The sequence below is a fragment of the Mobula hypostoma genome, chromosome 22 (genome assembly GCF_963921235.1).
Source record: "Mobula hypostoma chromosome 22, sMobHyp1.1, whole genome shotgun sequence".
Taxonomy (NCBI): Eukaryota; Metazoa; Chordata; class Chondrichthyes; order Myliobatiformes; family Myliobatidae; genus Mobula; species Mobula hypostoma.
Window position 1 is genome coordinate 25,413,806 of NC_086118.1, and position 19,802 is coordinate 25,433,607.

The 19,802-nt window shown below is 38.9% G+C and overlaps 1 protein-coding gene across 3 annotated transcripts in view; it reads left to right on the top strand.

Annotated features, from left to right (window-relative positions):
* The window catches only part of LOC134360224 (nuclear distribution protein nudE-like 1), a 53,589-nt gene that overhangs the window by 27,687 nt on the left and 6,100 nt on the right, over window positions 1–19,802 (top strand). For 2 of the 3 annotated variants that reach the window (XM_063074302.1, XM_063074300.1), the window contains exons 3-8: window positions 4,831–4,984; window positions 7,249–7,397; window positions 13,595–13,731; window positions 15,461–15,631; window positions 17,212–17,303; window positions 18,815–18,966. In XM_063074302.1, coding sequence (XP_062930372.1) covers window positions 4,831–4,984; window positions 7,249–7,397; window positions 13,595–13,731; window positions 15,461–15,631; window positions 17,212–17,303; window positions 18,815–18,966 — 855 coding nt within the window. The remainder of the gene's footprint in view (window positions 1–4,830; window positions 4,985–7,248; window positions 7,398–13,594; window positions 13,732–15,460; window positions 15,632–17,211; window positions 17,304–18,814; window positions 18,967–19,802) is intronic. The other variant, XM_063074301.1, reaches the window with a different exon arrangement.

Consider the following 19,802-nt stretch of genomic DNA (forward strand, 5'->3'; position numbering starts at 1 on the left):
TCGTCCCCTCCCCCCACTACTTAGTTTAAACACACCCGTGTAGCAGTGGCAAACCTGCCTGCCAGAATGCTGGTCCCCCGTCTGTTAAGATGCAACCCATCCCTTCTGTGCAATTCATCCTTACCCCAAAACAGATCCCAGTGGTCCAAGAATCTAAATCCCTGCCTCCCACACCAGCTCCTCAGCCAAACCTTCAGATCCCCTATCTCCCTGTTCCTTCCCTCACCAGCACAAGGAATGGGAAGCAAACCGGAGATAACCACACCGGAGGTCCTGCTTTTCAGCATTCTTCCAAGTTCTCTGAAGTCACGCTGCAGAAATTCTTTCCTCTTTCTCCCGATGTCATTTGTGCCGACATGCACCGCCACTTCTGGCTGTTCACCTTCACCCTTGCGGATGCCCTGCAATCGGTCTGTGACGTCCTGGATCCTGGCACCAGGGAGGCAACACACCATCCTTAAATCTCACCTGTTGCCGCAGAAACCCCCTTCTGTACCTCTCACTATGGAGTCCCCTACTACCATGGCTCTGCCTGACTTCTGTCTCCTTAGCTTTGTTTCAGCGCCAACTTTTGACTCGCAGAGCAGTCCGTCCCTCAGACTGGCAATGTCTTCTGTCCCGACAGCTTCCAAGAGGGTGAAACTGTTATCAAGAGGTGCATCCCCCGGGCTCTCCTGTACTCCAAGTATCCATCCCTTCCTCATCGTCGCCCCGCTTCTCTCTTCCGGTATCTTCGGTGTAACGATCTTGCTGCAAGTCCTGTCCAGAAAACGCTCGGCTTCCCCGATGAACCTGAGGTCATCCAGTTGCTTCTCCAGTGCCTCAACACGGTCCTTCAGGAGCTGAAGCTGGACACACTTTCCACATATGTAGCAGCCAGAGGCACCATCAACGTCCCTGACCTCCCACATCATGCAAGCAGCACACTGAATCAGTTGACCTGTCATTTCTTCACCACTTCTCACCCTCTCCAACTGTGGCGAGTCTCCTCCCTCAGCCTCCTTGCCGAAGACTCTTGAGACAAAGACTCGCACTTTTCTCACAAGGCACTTCCCTCGACCAGCCCGCTCCCCTAGAACAAACCTTGATTATATTGGTTGATACTTTGACTAATTCCTTTCACTTGTCGCACCTCGTCCGACCTTAAATGTTTGTGTTGCTGGATAGTCCCGACCAGTTTTTAAATCAACCGCTCCTTCTCAGCCAATCCCTTCACTCCTTCACTTGTCGCACCTTGTGTGACCTGGAACAGTTTGACCTTGTATCTGTCAAAAGATGTTAATTTTCATTTAATTTGATGGTACAGTTTTGTAAAAGCAGATTTGATGTATCAACTAAAGGTCTAGGTTTCATTGGGTTATCATCTAGGAGGAAATTAAGATAGTACATTCTTATTCTCAGTATTTGTATTATTTAAACATTAGATTAATTTGATGTATGAGTTTGTAAAATTTTCTGAAAAGTTTAATTGATATGACTGAATTCTGTATTTCAATTCCTTTTACTCAGTTCCCTAAATTAATACCTTGTGACTTCATATATGATACACTTACATGTGATAACAGTAAGATTGTGCAATTGTTTATTTGTAAAGCTGAAGTTTTGCCAGTGCTGTGGATAGATAATCATAGAAGCATGGTTTGGTATCAATTTTTGACTATATTACTTGGGTTAGTATTGAAAATTTTGTCTCCTTTTTCAGACATTAATAATGTCAGTGTTATAGTTTAATTTTCCCTTATAAGTGAAATATTTTTAATTGGTTGTTGGTTGGTTGGCATCCATCTGTCTTGAAGGACAGGTGATGGCAGAAAGTATGGAGATCCTGAGATGCGCAATCGTCAAGATCTCCCTCTCGGCCTCACTGGTGTAGTCCAAAGGAAAGCTTATGAAGCAATACATTTGGCAACAGTTTGGCCGCAGAAGCTATGGAAGGACGTTCAGTGACATCCAGCCATCTTAGGGGCTCCACTCCAGATTTGTTGTCTGGGTTTGCTCCCGTAGCCTTCACCTCTCCCACGGCTGCCCACGAGGCAGTGGGGCTATTTACCCATAGCTGGGGATCTGGATCACGAGCACCAAGGTGCGTCCACACACTGGTGGGTGTGCGTGCGTGCTGTGTGTGCAGGGGCCAGTTCTCTTCCCCGTTCTCTGTAGTTCAGCCTGAGTCGGAAAGTTTAGTTTCTGTGTGTCGCCAGTGAGGAGGCAGTACATGAGGCATGTTGTTGGAGAAGCTATGTACTGGCAGGGAGAGACTTGCACGTTCAGCTCTCTGCTCTCCTTTTTGCTAGACTGCTGGCCAGTGGTGGAAGCTGAAAGTGAGAGCGACAAACACTACCCACTACGCTACCACACTAGACGCATTAAACAACCATTTTAACACTATTTAAATTAATACAGTTATTCAGTGTTTGTAACTAGCTTTAAATTTAAACTTGCAGTGGTTTATTGGCTGAAAAGCATAATAGTATGTGTAGAGAGGGAGGGTGGAATTTGCCTGGGATCAGTGTGTTAGTATATGGAGTGAGTGGAGTGTTTTTGCGTGTCCCCTAACATTAGGATTTGGGAGGGGCACTGCCTTTGTGTCTTTGAGAACATCCTGAGATTTTCCAAACCAGAAGCCTTGGATAAACCTGAAGATTCGAAGTCTGCTAAGAGCTAGATCAGTGATCGATGATTCACATTCCTACACGAAGTCCAGATACAACCTACAGAAGGCCTTTGTGAGAGTGAAAAGATAATTCTGTGTGAAATTAGAGACACAATTGGCTTCACGACAGCTTTACATGTCATTGCTTCCTAGTAGGCAAAATCTATCAGCATAAATGTCAGTGATATTTCACTCCTAGATGAGCTTAATGCCCTTTATGTACGCTCTGAAAGGGAGAATAATAACACTGCACCATTGCGAATCCCCACATCATCCCATGATCTCGGCCTCAGAAGCTGTCAGAATCATCAGGCTCCAAAGGTGTGTGACCAACTGACAGAAGCGTTCCAGGACATCATCATCCTCTTAGTGCCTTGAACTGTTCAAAAGGACAGCAATTATATTAGTGCCCATGAAGAACAAGGTTAGCTGCCTCAACAACTAGCGACTGGTAGCACTCACATCTACCATATTGAAGTGCTTCGAGAGGTTGGCTATGGCTAGAATTAGCTTCTGCCTGAGAAAGGACCTGGACCCACTGCCGTTCGTCTACCACCACAATAGGTCTACAGCAAACACATTCTCGCTGGCTCTCCACTGTGCTTTGGAGTATCTAGACAACAGCAAACCATATGTTAGGCTGCTCTTTATTGATTACAGTTCAACCATCATTCCCTCAGTATTAACTACCAAGCTTCTAAAACTGGGCTCTGTACCTCCCTCTGCAACTGGATTTTTGGCTTCCTCATTGGAAAATCTTGTCAGTACAGATCAGTAATCATATCTTTTCGCTGTGTGTCAACATAGACTTACCACAAGGATGTGTGCTTAGCCCACTGCTCTACTTTGTCTATACTTATGACAGTACAGCTAAGCACAGCTCAAAGTCATTTAGAAATTTGCAGATACATCAGCTGGTTGAGTGGTGTCATAACACCAAACTTGAACTCAACATCAACAAGACCAAGGATTTGATAGGGGACTTCAGGAAGGGGAAGATAGGATAATGTGCATCTATCCTCATTGAAATGTTAGCAATGCAAAGGGTGAGCAGCTTCAAGTTCATTGGTGTCAATCTCCAACACTTTGATGCAATCACAAAGAAAGCATGCCATGGCTCGACTTTGTAATATGGCACTACTTCCATATTATCAGACCAGTCCAGATGAAAAGTCTCAACCTGAAACATCAATTGTCCTGTTTCCTTTTCTACCTGATCCGAGTTCCTCGAGTGGTTTGTTTTTTAGCTTCAGGTTCCAGCATCTGCAGATTTTTTTTTAACGTAACCAGTCTCTGTTGTGTCAGAATTGGCCAGTTCTGATGCAAAGTCTAAACTGTAAGATTAAGTTTCTCTCTCTCTCTTTTTCCCAGATGGTATTGGACCTGCTGAACATTTTTCAGCAGCAGCAAATATTCCAGCATATTTGCTTTATTTTGTCTTCACTGCCTTTGTTAAATCTCTCTATTTGTGCTTTCTCCAGATGCATCAAATAGGATTAGCAAGCATTAACCAACTTCTTTGAATTGGCATCAACACAGTTTTATTTTATCTGGATTTTGTTGGTCTCCACCCTATTACAGCTATTCCCATTCTCCTCACCCCTTCTCTACAATTTCATACATATTCAATCAGAATTGGAAAGCTAGAAGCAAAGTTTTAACTCCCTTTCTGTCTCTATACAGATGCTGCCTGGTCAGCTTGGTGCCTTCACCAATTTTTGTTTTTTATAATACAGAATGGGAAGGTGTGTACTGTGGCGAGTGGGTTGGGGGGGCGGGGAGAGGCTGCTGGTTCCTAATACTTACAGAAGTAATGAGTCAAATGAAATAAAATAGTTGGAAATTCTCAGCAGGTTGTACAGCACCTGTGGATAGAGAAACAGGGTGTCAGGGCTGAAAAGTTAACTTTGTTTCCTTTCACTTTGATAAAAAAAAAGTATTCTAATAATAACCCTGCTTGATTCCTTTGCTGCCCCATGTCCATGGTGAATAATGATCAATTATAGCATAACTATTTTTATTGATTAAACCTAAGGTAATTTGAATAGACTAAATTGCATCAATAATGATCTGTTTTTGTGGTTTGATTCATATGAAGTTGTTGGTTATTTATTTATCCTGTCAGTTTATTTTGACCATCCTTTGCTCTTGTATTCTGACCTGTTGAACTTGTGATCCAGTTTTCAGGAAACACGGGAGGAGTTGGAAGAATTCCAAGAAGGAAGCAGGGAACTTGAAGCTGAGTTGGAGGCACAGTTGGAGCAGGCAGAACACAGAAATAAAGATTTAGTATCTGACAACCAAAGACTAAAGCTAGATTTGGAGGTATTAAAGGTAAACTGAATTTCCAAACAGCATTAATATTAAGCTGGTATTTATTTTGTCTTTCACGTGCTGGCTTTTAACATGCAATATTTGGGCAATCTATACAAAGTGTCTCTAAAATTAAATAAATATTTCTATGTCACATACTCAGAATTACTTTGATTTTTGTGTGGCACATCTAACCGTTTAGACAAAGACACAAAGTTGATAGGTAAATTGGTTACTGTAGGTTGCCTTTAGTGTGTAGATGAGTGGCAGAATTTGGGAATAGTTGATGAATGTGGGGAGAATAAAAATATGAAATAAATGTAGATTAGTCTACAAGTGTGGCTGATGGTCATTGTGGACTCTGAGGGTCAAAGATCTTGTTACCCTGCTGAATTTTTCTCACTCCATGACTGAGAACTGTTACAGGTAGTTCAGTTTACTTTGGTAGATCAGCCCAAACAAATAATTGTGGGGAAAAAAAAGATATGTTATATACCCTAATTATTCTCACCTTGAATGTCTTTTGCTGGTAGAAGTATTCCAATGCTATCAATATTATATCAGAATTTCCTTGCTGCTTTAAGAACTGCTGAAGCTACCTTTCAACCGTTCAAGAGCATTTATGTTATAGTTTGAAAAATTACATCATAGGTCAGAATTTTAAGTTCCTCTTATTTAGTGCAGGATCTCATTTCACAATGTTTTTAGGTGCTGGTGTAATGTTAGACATTGTTAAAGCCATAGGCTCAAATGATTGCTATCAGTGGTTAAAACATTCTGCTGTCCTGTTGTATTTTGCAAGTGGAATTGCAATAATATTATGATACAATATTTGGGGTCAGGTGGGTGTCATGATTTAGCACATCAGACCTATGCTGATTCTTAACAATCACATAATCTTCCTCTTTCCATTGGTTTTCTAGCCTTCAGATGTTTATCCAATTTTCTTTACCATATGATTCCTTCATAAGTGCTTTCACATTTACGGCCTACTGAATCAGCTCTGGTTAATTTGCCAATCATCATAAATCTGTGTATTCTACTTTCTGAAGCTTCTGCAACTGGAAATTTTGAATTTCCTTTATCAGAAAGAGTCAGTAACCCCATCTTCTTTAACCTTTGTATATATTTGGTCCTTCCAGTCTTTTTTATGTGCCCTTTGTTCATCTGTATACTTGGGTTTGCATTTTAACAACAATGGTCAGCTGCTGTCAGCCAGGGTTTTATATGTCATTGGTTTATTTTGTAATTTCTTCAATCAACAAAACCAGTAATCTCATATGCCATCTTAAAATCAGCCTTTTCAACATCATGACTTAAATGATTTCTGTATTTGGGCAGCTCCTTCAATTCCTTTGAACATTATTTAGTTCAAATTATCTTACTTTTTCTTGCAAAAAAATGTTTTACAATTCTGTGCACTGAATTTAACTGCCATATTCCTGTCCATTGTACTACACTCATGTACCTTCTTGAAGTTTTTTACCATAGCTCATTTCTACATTTGAGTTTACTTCATCTGAAAGCTTTAAAATTAACCTTAACTCGTGCTCAGATCATTAATATATACTTAAGACCTGTGATCTTTTACCAAACCCCAGGAGAATATACCTTAAAGATTTCCTCCAGTCTGGGGGGAGAGAAAACACTGTTCCTCTGCTTTTTATCCCGTAGCTAACTTTATATTCCTGCTGCCACTGCAATCCTACAGGCTTTTATTTTACTAGCAATTAATTTCACTTGAATTTTGCTCCAAATGATGAATACATTATTTTTCTCTACTGCTGATCCGTGCAGATTGTCGTGAGATTGCCACTGTACTGGCATAGTCTACTATCAATATATATCAACAAGAAAAGGGTTTATTGCGGTCAGAAAGAGGCAAGCCTGGGCTGAGTCTGAATTCTGGTCCCAGAGGTGAAAAGCCTATATTTTTACCCTCTGTGCCATCTAATCATTTCAGTGAAAGGCAATGTTAGGAAGTAGATCTTCATATTTGCTTATGCAATTAGATAATTGTTGCAATGAAATAGTTTATCAATTAGAGTTTGAAATTATTTGAATGATGACCAAGATGATGAATTTGAGATATAGTTCCTGGAATTAATGAAGACCTTGAAGACAATTTCTTTATAAATACCACAATTCCGTAAAATAGTGCAGCAAAACTATTAAATTTAAATTCCTGCATGGTAATTGGGTACCATGAGATCAAACATTTCATTTTCTTCAAACAATATCAAAATATTACTAATCCAATTTTTTAAATTATTTTAACCATTTAGGAAAAACTAGAACAGCAATATGCACAGAGTTATAAGCAGATATCTATGCTAGAAGATGACTTGGGTCAAACCAGAGGTATCAAAGATCAACTGCATAAATACGTTAGGGAATTGGAGCAAGCAAACGATGATTTAGAAAGAGCCAAAAGGTAAGAATATGTACTCTTAAAGTTTATTTTATGAAAAAGGACTAATTTAATTTATTAATATGTGATATGTGTTCAAAACTCTTTGAATCTCCAAAGCTTTCTGTCTCTGAACTCTTTTTGAAATCAATACAATTAGAGGACAATGATTACTTGAGAATTATTTTAATATTGTTGTTACAAAAATAAAATTACATTTAAATTCATTGCATAAAAAGATATTTGGGTGTGATATTTGTTCATCAGGACATGGCTGTTGTAATTGAACTTCTGGGTCCATCTTTTTGATGCATACCAAATACTAGATGCCGAATGGAAAGTATTGCAGTAATATTGGTGTTAGTTCTGGGATCTCATTAAGATCATACTCCATGGTTTATGAACTTAAGCAGTGAAATTAAATTATATGGAAAGAAATGTACACCAATGTAGAAGAAAATGGGTGTATTCACATGAAATTAGATAGAGAATGTACATAGAGCATAGAAAGAGATACTTATTCTAAGTGAGATAAAGAAGCAGAATAGGACATTGAAACTAGTTAGAGAAGTTGTTGCTTTAGGTTGTTCAAAGTTAATGAATAAATGGCATAAGTGTTGTCTCCTTTGGACTTGATCTTTGAAGTATAGAGCCAGTGGCACCATTCATTTTCATTAGGCATTGTAGACATTCTTGGTGGCAGTTGCAGTTTAAAGTATTAGAGTTATTCATTAATCATTAATTCGTCTGTCAATTAACCATAGGCTGACACAGCTGCAAAGAAGAAAAGCACTAGTAGGGAACTTTGAAGATTATGTTGACAGATATATCTATTTAATGTCTGATATAAGCTACATTCATTATGTCCTTGCATGTTGTGGTTACTTGTAAACTGCATCTTTTATAGGTCTGATTTTCATTTGTCAAGGAACCTTTGTGTCCTTGAAATTTTACTCTTCCAACATTATAAGAATGTTGATGACTCATTAAAAATAAATCTATTGGAACAATTTCCTATCTTTTTGAAAATCCACAACTTTGTTGTTTACTTCACGTAGGCACTAGGAAATCTGCAGATGCTGGAATTTCAAGCAACACACATAAAAGTTGCTGGTGAACACAGCAGGCCAGGCAGCATCTCTAGGAAGTGGTACAGTCGACGTTTCGGGCCGAGACCCTCAAATCTCTTACTAGCTCTTCTTTCATTTAGTCCTGACGAAGGGTGTCGGCCCGAAACGTCGACTGTACCACTTCCTAGAGATGCTGCCTGGCCTGTTGCGTTCACCAGCAACTTTTATGTTTGTTGTTTACTTTCCATTTTTTGTTTGCTTTTTAGCATAATTTGCATCATTAATAACGGCATTTTAATAGAAAATACCAGTCCTAAATGGTTTCAGTAAAATAGCAGATTGCAATTAGTACATTAAACCAGTGTATCACCAAAACATGATAGATTTCTCTTTTCACCAAATAATAATGGTGAATATGGAAATTAAACACTTTATGGCCCTTGCTTAGTTTCAGTGTGTTTGTTCTTGTGTCCTGCAGTATTCAATATATATAAAAAAAGCACTCTTTAAACTGCTTGAGAGTGGTTCATCTGCTCACAACAACCAAGGCTTGTTCAATAATTTATCTTATCTTGTATAATTTGGACAGCATGGTCATTGGATGCATTGCTTTGACCTGCTTAGAATCAGGATGTTTTAAAGAGCTTCCACCCAGAAGAGCCATATGTTCACATATGAACTAAAAAATACAAACTTATGAAGCTTTTTAAAATTGAGAGGAAAACTGTAAAATATACATTTAAAAATGAACTGGCATAGATATCAAGATTATAATGTTGAGAAGATACTCAATTAATAAACTGATTTTTTTTTCAGTTAAAACTGGTCACTAGAGAGTATAAAACACTTGAAGTTGCTTGAATGAAACAACCGTCCTCACCTACCACCCCACCAGCCTCCAGGTCCAACATATTATTCTCCATAACTTCCACCACCTCTAACGGGATCCAACCACTAAGCACATCTCCCCCCCCCCGCCTGCTTTCCGCAGGGATCGCTCCCTACGCGACTCCCTTGTCCATTCGTTCCCCCCCCCCAATCCCTCCCCACTGATCTCTCTCCTGGCACTTATCCTTGTAAACGGATCAAGTGCTACACATGCCCTTACTCTTCCTCCCTTACCACCATTCAGGGCCCCAAACAGTCCTTCCAGGTGAGGTAACACTTCACCTGTGAGTCGGCTGGGGTGATATACTGCGTCCGGTGCTCCCGATGTGGCCTCCTATATATTGGCGAGACCCGACACAGACTGGGAGACCGCATTGCTGAACGCCTACGTTCTGTCCACCAGAGAAAGCAGGATCTCCCAGTGGCCACACATTTTAATTCCACATCCCATTCCCATTCTGACATGTCTATCCATGGCCTGCTCTACTGTAAAGATGAAGCCACACTCAGCTTGGAGGAACAACACCTTATATTCCGTCTGGGTAGCCTCCAACCTGATGGCATGAACATCGACTTCTCTAACTACCGCTAATGCCCCACCTCCCCCTTGTACCCCATCTGTTTATTTTTATACACACATTCTTTCTCTCACTCTCCTTTTTCTCCCTCTGTCCCTCTGACTATACCCCTTGCCCATCCTCTGGGTTCCCCCCACCTTGTCTTTCTCCCCGGGCCTCCTGTCCCATGATCCTCTCATATCCCCTTTGCCAATCACCTGCCCAGCTCTTGGCTCCATCCCTCCCCCTCCTGTCTTCTCCTATCATTTTGGATCTCCCCCTCCCCCTCCCACTTTCAAATCTCTTACTAACTTTTCCTTCAGTTAGTCCTGACGAAGGGTCTCGGCCTGAAACGTCGACTGTACCTCTTCCTAGAGATGCTGCCTGGCCTGCTGCGTTCATCAGCAACTTTGATGTGCGTTACCTAAATACTTTCTCCACATCCTGCTATTTTCCTTTGTTTCAAGGTCAGACTCTTAATCTGAACTTACATTGTTTTTCTCTTCTCTTTCCTTTTGGTCTCTGCAAATTCATATTGTCTGGGTGTTCCCCGATTTCTGCTCTTGACATCCACAGCGGCAGGTATTTTTGTGGATTTATTTGTCACCCCATTATTTCACCCTTTCTCAAATCTGCTGGCATTTGTATCCTCTGGAAATAATGCTCTTGACCTTCCTGTTCTCATACACCACCACCAGTTCTCTGACCTCCCATTCCCTACCAAATTGCTACAAAGCCTTACTTCCACTACTGAAATATGAGCTTGCCTTTTCCACAATCTCCGTGTTTGGATGGCTGCAGTCATAGTTTTGTGCCAATTACAGGAATGAAATGGCCCTAGTGAAAAACACAATTTGAATCTACCAATCCTCCTTGTCCTTTGTTGTTTCTGCAGCGCTTGGCTTGGCAGGTCACTGTAGTCATCCAGTCAAGTGGCAGTTCTCTTAGCTAGTTCTGCTTTTATAGATTTGATCAGAGTCCGATAATCTTTGTTTTAGGGGAATAGAAGATTATGGAGAAATAGACAAGTTGCTTATAAGCCAGGTATCTGGTGTTCTATTCAATTGAGAAAGTAGTTTAACGAGCTGCTGCTTTGATTTATTACTAGTATAACAATACTTATACTAAAGTCATCTCTTCACTCCTTTTGTCTGGTGTTACTCTTTGGTTTGTTTCTGTGGTACATCTTAACTGTTTTCTACATTAAAAGTGCTGTATAAAATGGTGATCAGTACTTTTTGTCAATTAAATTTACATAGAAACATAGAAAATAGGTGCAGGAGTAGGCCATTCGGCCCTTCGAGCCTGCACCGCCATTCAGTATGATCATGGCTGATCATCCAACTCAGAACCCTGTACCAGCCTTCCCTCCATACCCCCTGATCTCTTTAGCCACAAGGGCCATATCTAACTCCCTCTTAAATATAGCCAATGAACTGGCCTCAACTGTTTCATGTGGCAGAGAATTCCACAGATTCATCACTCTCTGTGTGAAGAAGTTTTTCCTCATCTTGGTCCTAAAAGGCTTCCCCTTTATCCTCAAACTGTGACCCCTCGTTCTGGACTGTGTTTAGTTGGGGATCTGTCTACCACACTTTGATCATGACATTCTGATTATGTTAAGAACAATGTTTGAAATGCCAAGAGGTCACATACTCTATAACAATTAACTTACTCCTTAAAGTCTATTCACCATTTTAAAAATTCTATTACAGTTCCGATCTGCCAAGTTCCACTTGCATGATTGCAGTTCCAACAACAATAAGGAAACTTGATAGTACATAGGGGACAGCTGCCTGTTTGATGATTACTACTAGTACATCTCAGTTGTAATGTGTACTCTTCATATGATACCTGCTAAAACCTATGTCAACTTACAAAACGATAACCACTGTTCTGTTGGAGTATAAAGACAAGACACCTGGAAACAAAGACACATTCTTCAATATACCTTTTTGCTCTGGAAATACAGTGCCTACAAAAAGTATTCACCCCTAATGGAAGTTTTCATATTTTATTGTTTTACAACATTGAATCACAATGGATTTAATTTGGTCTCTATAAGCTTGGCAGATCTGACACTGCAATTTTCTCCCATTCCTCTTTACTCAAGGTCTGTGTCAGATTGCGTGGGGCATGAACAGCCTTTTCAAGTCCAGCCACAAATTCTCAATTGGATTAAGGTCTGGGCTCTGACTTGGCCACTCCAGGACATTAACTTTGTTGTTTTTAAGCCATTCCTGAGTAGCTTTAGCTTTACGCTTGGGGTCATTGTCTTTTGCTGGAAAACAAATCTTCTCCCAGGTTTCAGTTCTGTTGCAGAGTGCATCAGGTTTTCCTACATTCATTTTACCCTCTACTTTCACAAGCCTTCGGCAGCAGTGCAGCAGCCCCACAGCATGATGCAGCCACCACCATGCTTCACAGTAGGGATGGTGTGTTTCTGATGATATACAGTGTTTGGCTTATGCCAAACATATAGTTTAGTCATATGGCCAAAAAGCCTAATTTTGGTTTCATCAAACCATAGAACCTTCTTCCAGCTGACTTTGGAATCTGCCGTATACCTTCTGGTAAACTGTAGCCGAGATTTCATGTGAGTTTTTTTTTTAAACAGCTTTCTCTTTGCCACTCTCCCATAAAGCTGCAATTGGTGATGCACTTGGGCAACAGTTGTTGTATGCACAGTCTCCTGTCTCAGCCACTGAAATGTAACACTTCCAGAGTTGTCATGGGTCTCTTGGTGGCCTCCCTCACTAGTCCCCTTCTTGCACAGTCACTCTGTTTTTTAGGACGGCCTGCTCTAGCTAGATTTACAGTTTTGCCATATTCTTTCCATTTCTTGATGATTGACTTAACTGTACTCCAAGGGATGTTCTGAGACTTGGAAATTTTCTTGTATCTATCTCCTAACTTGTGCTTTCCAATAACCTTTTTGCGGAGTTGCTTAGAGTGTTCTTTTGCCTTCATGGTGTAGCTTTTGCCAGGATACTGACTCACCAACAGCTGGACCTTCCAAATACTGATGTATTTTTACTACAATCAATTGAAGCACCTTGACTGCACACAGGTTTTCAAAAACTGATCCCCATTTAACTTATTATGTGACTTCTTAAAACCAATTGGCTGCGCCAATGATGGTTTAGTTTGTCATATTAAAGGGGGTGAATACTTATACAATCAATTATTTTGTGTTTTATATTTGTCATTAATTTAGATCACTTTTGTAGAGATCTGTTTTCACTTTGATACAAAGGAGTCTTTTTTCTGTTGATTAGTATCAAAAAAAAGCCAAATTAAATCCACTCTGATTCAATGTTGTAAAACAATAAAACATGAAAACTTCTGGGGGGATGAATATAGGCATGGGATGTAATCAATTATTCATTGTTGCTAACTCAGAATTTTGAAACTTTCTGACCCATTTTCTTAACATAAGATAAAAATTAATGTATGTTACTAAAATATATTTTATGATGAGGATGTTTGGGGTTCAATTCATTTATTTTTAAGACCTTTTGAGAATAATTCTTACCTGTTAAAAGAAAGGGTTAACATTGTACAATTTTTTCTTCCATTTTAATTGCTACATGAAGTTTGTTTTATTTAATAACCTTCATCACATTATGCTGATATGGAGCAGTGAAACACTCCATCTATTTTTTATAGATTTAACATGTTAATTGTACTATTGTTTAACGTTTAGGGCTACTATAGTATCACTAGAAGATTTTGAACAACGATTGAATCAAGCAATTGAAAGAAATGCGTTTTTAGAAAGTGAACTTGATGAGAAGGAATCACTTCTTGTTTCTGTTCAGAGGTTAAAAGATGAAGCACGAGGTGAGTTTATTTTTAAGGACAATATTTCTGTTGAGTAAGTTTGTGTGATAATAAAAATTATAAACTGATGTCCAGTGAACTTTTTCTGCTTTTGTTCTTGCAAAGGGTTGTGATTACTTGAAGTTTAACTGTACATGAATACCCACGAATACAGCCAAACAAAATGGTGTTACTCCAGGGCCAAGTTGCAAAACCAAGTGCTAACACTCACAAGCCAGACGTAGCACATATAAGATGGCAGTAAAATACAGTCACACAGGAAAAAAAATTAGTCCAAGTCCTTGTGTCCACAAATGTTGCAGCAGTCATTTTTTTTTAATCAAAGTGGAGAAATAACTATGGAACTTGTTTTTAGTATAATTATTTAATTTTATTTAAGAATAATTTCACATTGCTGTTATCCTTTATATGATGACATACAACATGAAAGCAAATTTGTTCTTATTTCTTACTGGCTGCTCTTCATCTCTTGTTCTGTCTTGTTTGATTATCCCTCAAGTTGATTATCGACAAAGATGTTGACTGCCTACATTAAATTCAAAAATTTCACTGCAAGAGCTCTCGGGACCTGTGGGGAAATATGATGTCCATAAGACCATAAGAGATGGGAGCAGAATTAGGCCATTTAGCCCATCGAGTCTGCTCTGTCATTTCATCACGGCTGATCCATTTTTCCTCAGCCCCAATGTTCTTCCTTAAATATATGTAAAAACTTGGCTTCCACAGCTGCCTGTGACAATGAATTCGACATGCCAATACATGTGCTGGTTGCATTTGGAACTGCAGCTGCTAGACATCAATTTTAATTTAGTGGAAGATCAATAACCAGATTTTGGTGCAGAACTTGGAAAAGGACTAGTGGGACCAAACAAAGAAGCAGATAGTGTGCCTCCCCCCACTGCTCCGAGATACTGCACTTTATTATCAAAGCAATAGTGCATAAAGGCAATATTACCTACATTCAGTCCTAAAAATATTTGGGTTATTCCTTCCTGTTGACCCTCCCCAATATTTGTAGATGCACCACATAAACCATCATATCTGATGCATCACAGCTCTGCCCAAGACTGGAATAAATTGCAGAATTGTGAATAATTCCTAATCTATCACAAAAACTGGCTCTACTGACTTTATCTACACTTCCTACTACCTTGATGAGGTAGGGGGGAGTGGGGGAGAGCCACTGTAAACAAAGATCACTACCCCCCCGCCCCCCAACTTGGGTCATTCTGTTTTTTTCTCCCTTTCCATCAAGCAGAAGATAGCTAAGCTTGAAAACTGACATCACCAGGCCCAAGAGCAGCTTCTATCCTGCTGTTATAAGACTCAAACAGATTTCTTGTTTGATAAACATTAACTTTTCATTTCTTGCTCTATCTCTTTGTAGTGTTGTTTCTTGTCTATCTGCAATGCACATTCCTGCAACTGTAACTTGCACGATATTCTGTATTTTGTTACTGCTTTTCCCTTTATACTACCTCAATGTACCTGTGCTTGAAATGATCAGTCTGGATGAACAATTTTTTTTACTGTACCTTGGTACATGTGCCAATAAACCAATTGTCTATTGCTTGTTAGTGTAAAGTATAAGCTAGTTATTTTGATGTTTGGTCCAGTAGTACAAAAGTAAACATTAATAACCAAGTGGCAATATAAAATTCAAATTGTCAATTATTCTTTAGTGCAACAATGAAACCTTTGCTTAGCTGCAGTTTTGTGAATATTTTAGATCTGCGACAAGAGTTAGCAGTACGAGAAAGGCAGGAAGTAACAAGAAAATCTGCCCCTAGTTCACCGACGTTGGAGTGTGAGAAAATGGACACTGCTGTTCAAGCTTCGCTCTCTCTCCCAGCTACACCTGTAGGAAGAACAGCAGACAACGGTTTTACGTCGCCCAAAGGTATGTGACTATTTCTAGTAATTACCAGAACTACTTTTGAGCTTCTGTGTACACGTGTAGGTATAGATTGCTTGTTATGTTAGCAATGAACTGGCATATGTCTAAGACAACTGCCAATTCAACTCAGTAGGCTTTTGATAAAATTAAATTGCTCAAATAGTTATTTGATACAGACCATAAACCCATCCACTCACATCTTTTGAAGTTAGGTGGCCAAGTTGAAGATAGAAAATCTGCACGAATGAGATTACTTCAGTGTCAATACTTGAGAATCTCGAAGGCACTTTCTTATGGATTTTTATGCTCCTGTGCATATGCATTCACCAGTTTCACAAACCATTTCCAGTTTTGTGTTATGCATTGAACAAAATATTGTTTAAATTGCCTTGCTCTGCAAGCTTATAAATTTCAATATTAGTAGATGATTAAGCTTTTTCATGAGCACAATGCTAATACAATGAAAATTTTGTAAATGCAGCTAGATCGGCTTGACAATGTTTAAGATCATATACTGTATGTTGACACTTAAAATAATGTTCAAAGTGTGTATTGAGATGAGCAGAGATGGCAAATGTATTGACATTTTGGTGAAGCAGTTTATATCTGCTTGATCTATGTGCTTTAGCTGCTCATGAACAATCAACTCTTAAGGCAAGATATGTAATCAATCAATGTCAAATCCCCATGTTTAAAGTTGTACATTCTGGTGGGATTTCAGTTTTAAATACAGTTGATCATCCAGATGTTTATTCCCGTTACGTTTGCACTTTCATATTGCCAAATTCAAAACCTGCTATGAACCAGCACAGTTGTCCAGCATTTTAGAATCAGAAAAGGGTTTATTATGACTGACAAATAGTGAAGTTTGTTGTTTTGTGGCAGCAGTGCATTACGATAAGAAATAAAATAAAGAGGAATAGTGAGGGTAGTGTTCAAGGATACTTCAGAAGGTGGAGAGAGAAGAAGTTGTCATTAAAACACTGAGAGTGCATCTTGAAGGAAAGCAAGTTTAAAAATAAATAGTGCCCAAATACAACTATGGACGAACTCACCTTTTTGGTGTAGAAAATATAAGACCAAATTTGAAAGCAGAACAATGGAATGGATTGGACTCTAAGATTGATTTTTCTCTCTCCAGTATAATCCAGAAAACGATGTAAAATTGAAGCTTCGCATATAGGTACCACACTGTTGAGAGGGTGTGGTTATGGTGAATCAAGTCTAAACACACAATCCTGGAAACACTGCACATTATGTCCTTTTGTGCCGGTGACTGGTATTCATCAATAAACCTTAAATACATAACTTGGTGTAATGAAAGTGCACTTCCTTAAGTCAGATTCTGGTCATCTAGTGGGATGCTAACTCATGAAATTCTGATTTAGTGCACAACCAGGGCTCATTACCTCAGTAATAATGAAATGATTTGTGAATTTTATTTCCAGTTATCTTCTCTTTAAAATTTGGTATGTTAATTTCTAGTCATCATCTTTTTAAAACGAACATGATACATGTGGTTGTGCTGTAGTTTCAATTCAATATCTAAGTATTCCCCAATATGTGCATGATCTGTTTTTCAGCTATACCAAATGGCTATGGTGCTACTCCTTTAACTCCATCAGCTAGAATATCTGCACTAAACATTGTTGGTGATCTTTTAAGAAAAGTAGGGGTAAGTTTCCATTTAATTTTCTTGCTGCATTTTTGTTAGAATTTGCCCTATAGACTTACATAATTAGTATGTCTATTAAAAAAACAGTAAAGGCTCTATATCACTGCTCAAAGAAAATATGTATTTTATGTGCAGCCAGCTGTACTAAAATTTGCTGGTTTTTCACTTTTTTTGTTTCTAGGAAACTTAGTAGAGAATTTTCATTATTTTCTGTTTTTATCATTTTACTTAAATGGTTCAATTTAATAACAGAATATATACACTATACAATCTGAAATTCTTATACTTCATAGTGACACATCGACGAAACAAGAAACCCCAGCGAATGAAACATAGCAAAATCAGAACCCCAAAGCCCCCCTCCCCCTCCCATGCACAAGCAGCAGCAGAAGCAACAACCCTCCCCCCATAGTTCAAGCAATAGCAAAAGCCCCCAAAGAGACCTTGATCTAGAGTTGATCAGTCCATAACCAAGTATAACCTAGATTCTTGATGACATTTCATAAAGTAATTCATTAGCTGTGCAGTAATCCCTCAATTTGGATAAGAAATATATTTCTGTAAAATTGTAAGCAAAGTTTGTAAATCAAGAAATATATTTTGGTGCAGCACATTCCTATGTGAGGAATATGGCCAGCGATTCATTTCAACAAAAAGTATATAAATGAAGATAAAGAGACAATGGTGTTATAGTGAAAATTCATACAGTAAGCATTCATAGATTCAACAATTGGGTAAATTTCTCTTGGCAGTAAATTGCAGTTTTTATTATATTAAAAGTAATTACGTTTTGTTTTAAAAGATGATCAACAATTTGATGACGTGTTCTATAAATACAAGTTATCGTGAGATGTAGAACGCAACAAATCCTACAAACCAATTTACTGGTGTAGTAAATGTAACTATGTATTTTGATGCATATTTTGTGAATGATATTTGGGAAGAGAGCACTATGGTTATTTTAAGCTAAGGAAGGACAGAAAATTAATGTTTCCTGTTCATCAGTGACTTCTGCACATTGTGTAAAACTTAGCTGAATGTCAAGGTTAACTGCCATTCAGTTTGTAGAGGATGAATGGAAAAATATTGCTAATGCCCATGAACTTGTGCCATAAAAAGATTCATTATTAGGAGAGAGATAAGGCATGGGAAATGAACTAATTTTCTGCCTAGAAAAGGCATGTTCTAATTTGTCATTTGGGAAGCTCTCTGTATTTGCATTTTTAAAAAATTCTTTGACCAACTTACTTTTGTAGTTGAGAATCGGAGCTGATTTTAAGAAAGATTTGAATTGTGTTTAAGCACAAAAGCCTTGCATTCTTTCCTGTTTACTTTCTTGTTTTTCAATTGTTTTCTAGGTTGAAAGAAACTAGCTTTTTTGGTGGGAGAAAGTGATGCATAGAGTTGGGTGGCAGGAGGTTTATGAGTCTTTGGTTAATGGAAAATGAATGTTTTTATTTGTAAAGCTGTTCTGCAGTTTCCTTGCTAACTAATCTATAAAAAAATTTCAGGCCTTAGAATCAAAATTAGCAGCATGCAGAAATTTTGCAAAGGACCAAGCGACGCGAAAAAGTTACAGTTCAGGGAATGGCATTGGCGCCTCTACTATGGTCAACAATGCAAAGTTTTCAAATTCAGGTCTTGCAACATACTTTGACAAAGGGTAAGTATTTACGATTAATCAACATATAACATAGCTATTCCAGTTAGTAAATCCAATAATGTTGAAGCTTTCCTAGGCTCTGCCGCTCATCGATATATCAGTGTAGAAGAATCGCTAAAGAACCAGAGGGATGTGTTTAAACTTGATAAAGCAAATTATTATGATATTTAGTGTAATGCCTGAAAGGGAGACATAAACAGAGTCAATGATAACTTGGGGGAAAAAAAGAAAAGAAATTATAAGTGTTTATGGAAGGAAGGGGACAGTGGTACCAATTGAAAGCTGTTTCTAAGATTGACACCAACTCTACTTTGCAGTCAGGTAGCATCCATGGAAAGAGATTCAGAAGTAATGTTTTAGGTCAAAGAGCCTGTGACTGGAGAAGAGAGAAAACAGATTAATTTAAAGTTAAACACAAGCAATTCTGCAGATGCTGGAAATCCAAAGCAATACACTCAAAGTGCTGGAGGAACTCAGCTGGTTAGACAGCATCAATGGAAATGAATAAACAGTCGATGTTTCGGGTCGAGTCCCTTCTTCAGGACTGGAAAGGAAGAGGGAAGGCGCCAGAATTAAAAGAGGTGGGGGGAGGAGGAGGACTAACTAGAAAGTGATAGGTGAAGCCAGGTGGGTGGGAAAGATAAAGGCCTGGAGAAGAAGGAATCTGATACGAGAGAAGAGTGGACCAGGCAGAGAGAATCTGTGGAATTCTCTGCCACAGGAAACAGTTGAGGCCAGTTCATTGGCTATATTTAAGAGGGAGTTAGATATGGCCCTTGTGGCTACAGGGATCAGGGGGTATGGAAGGAAGGCTGGGGCGGGGTTCTGAGTTGGAT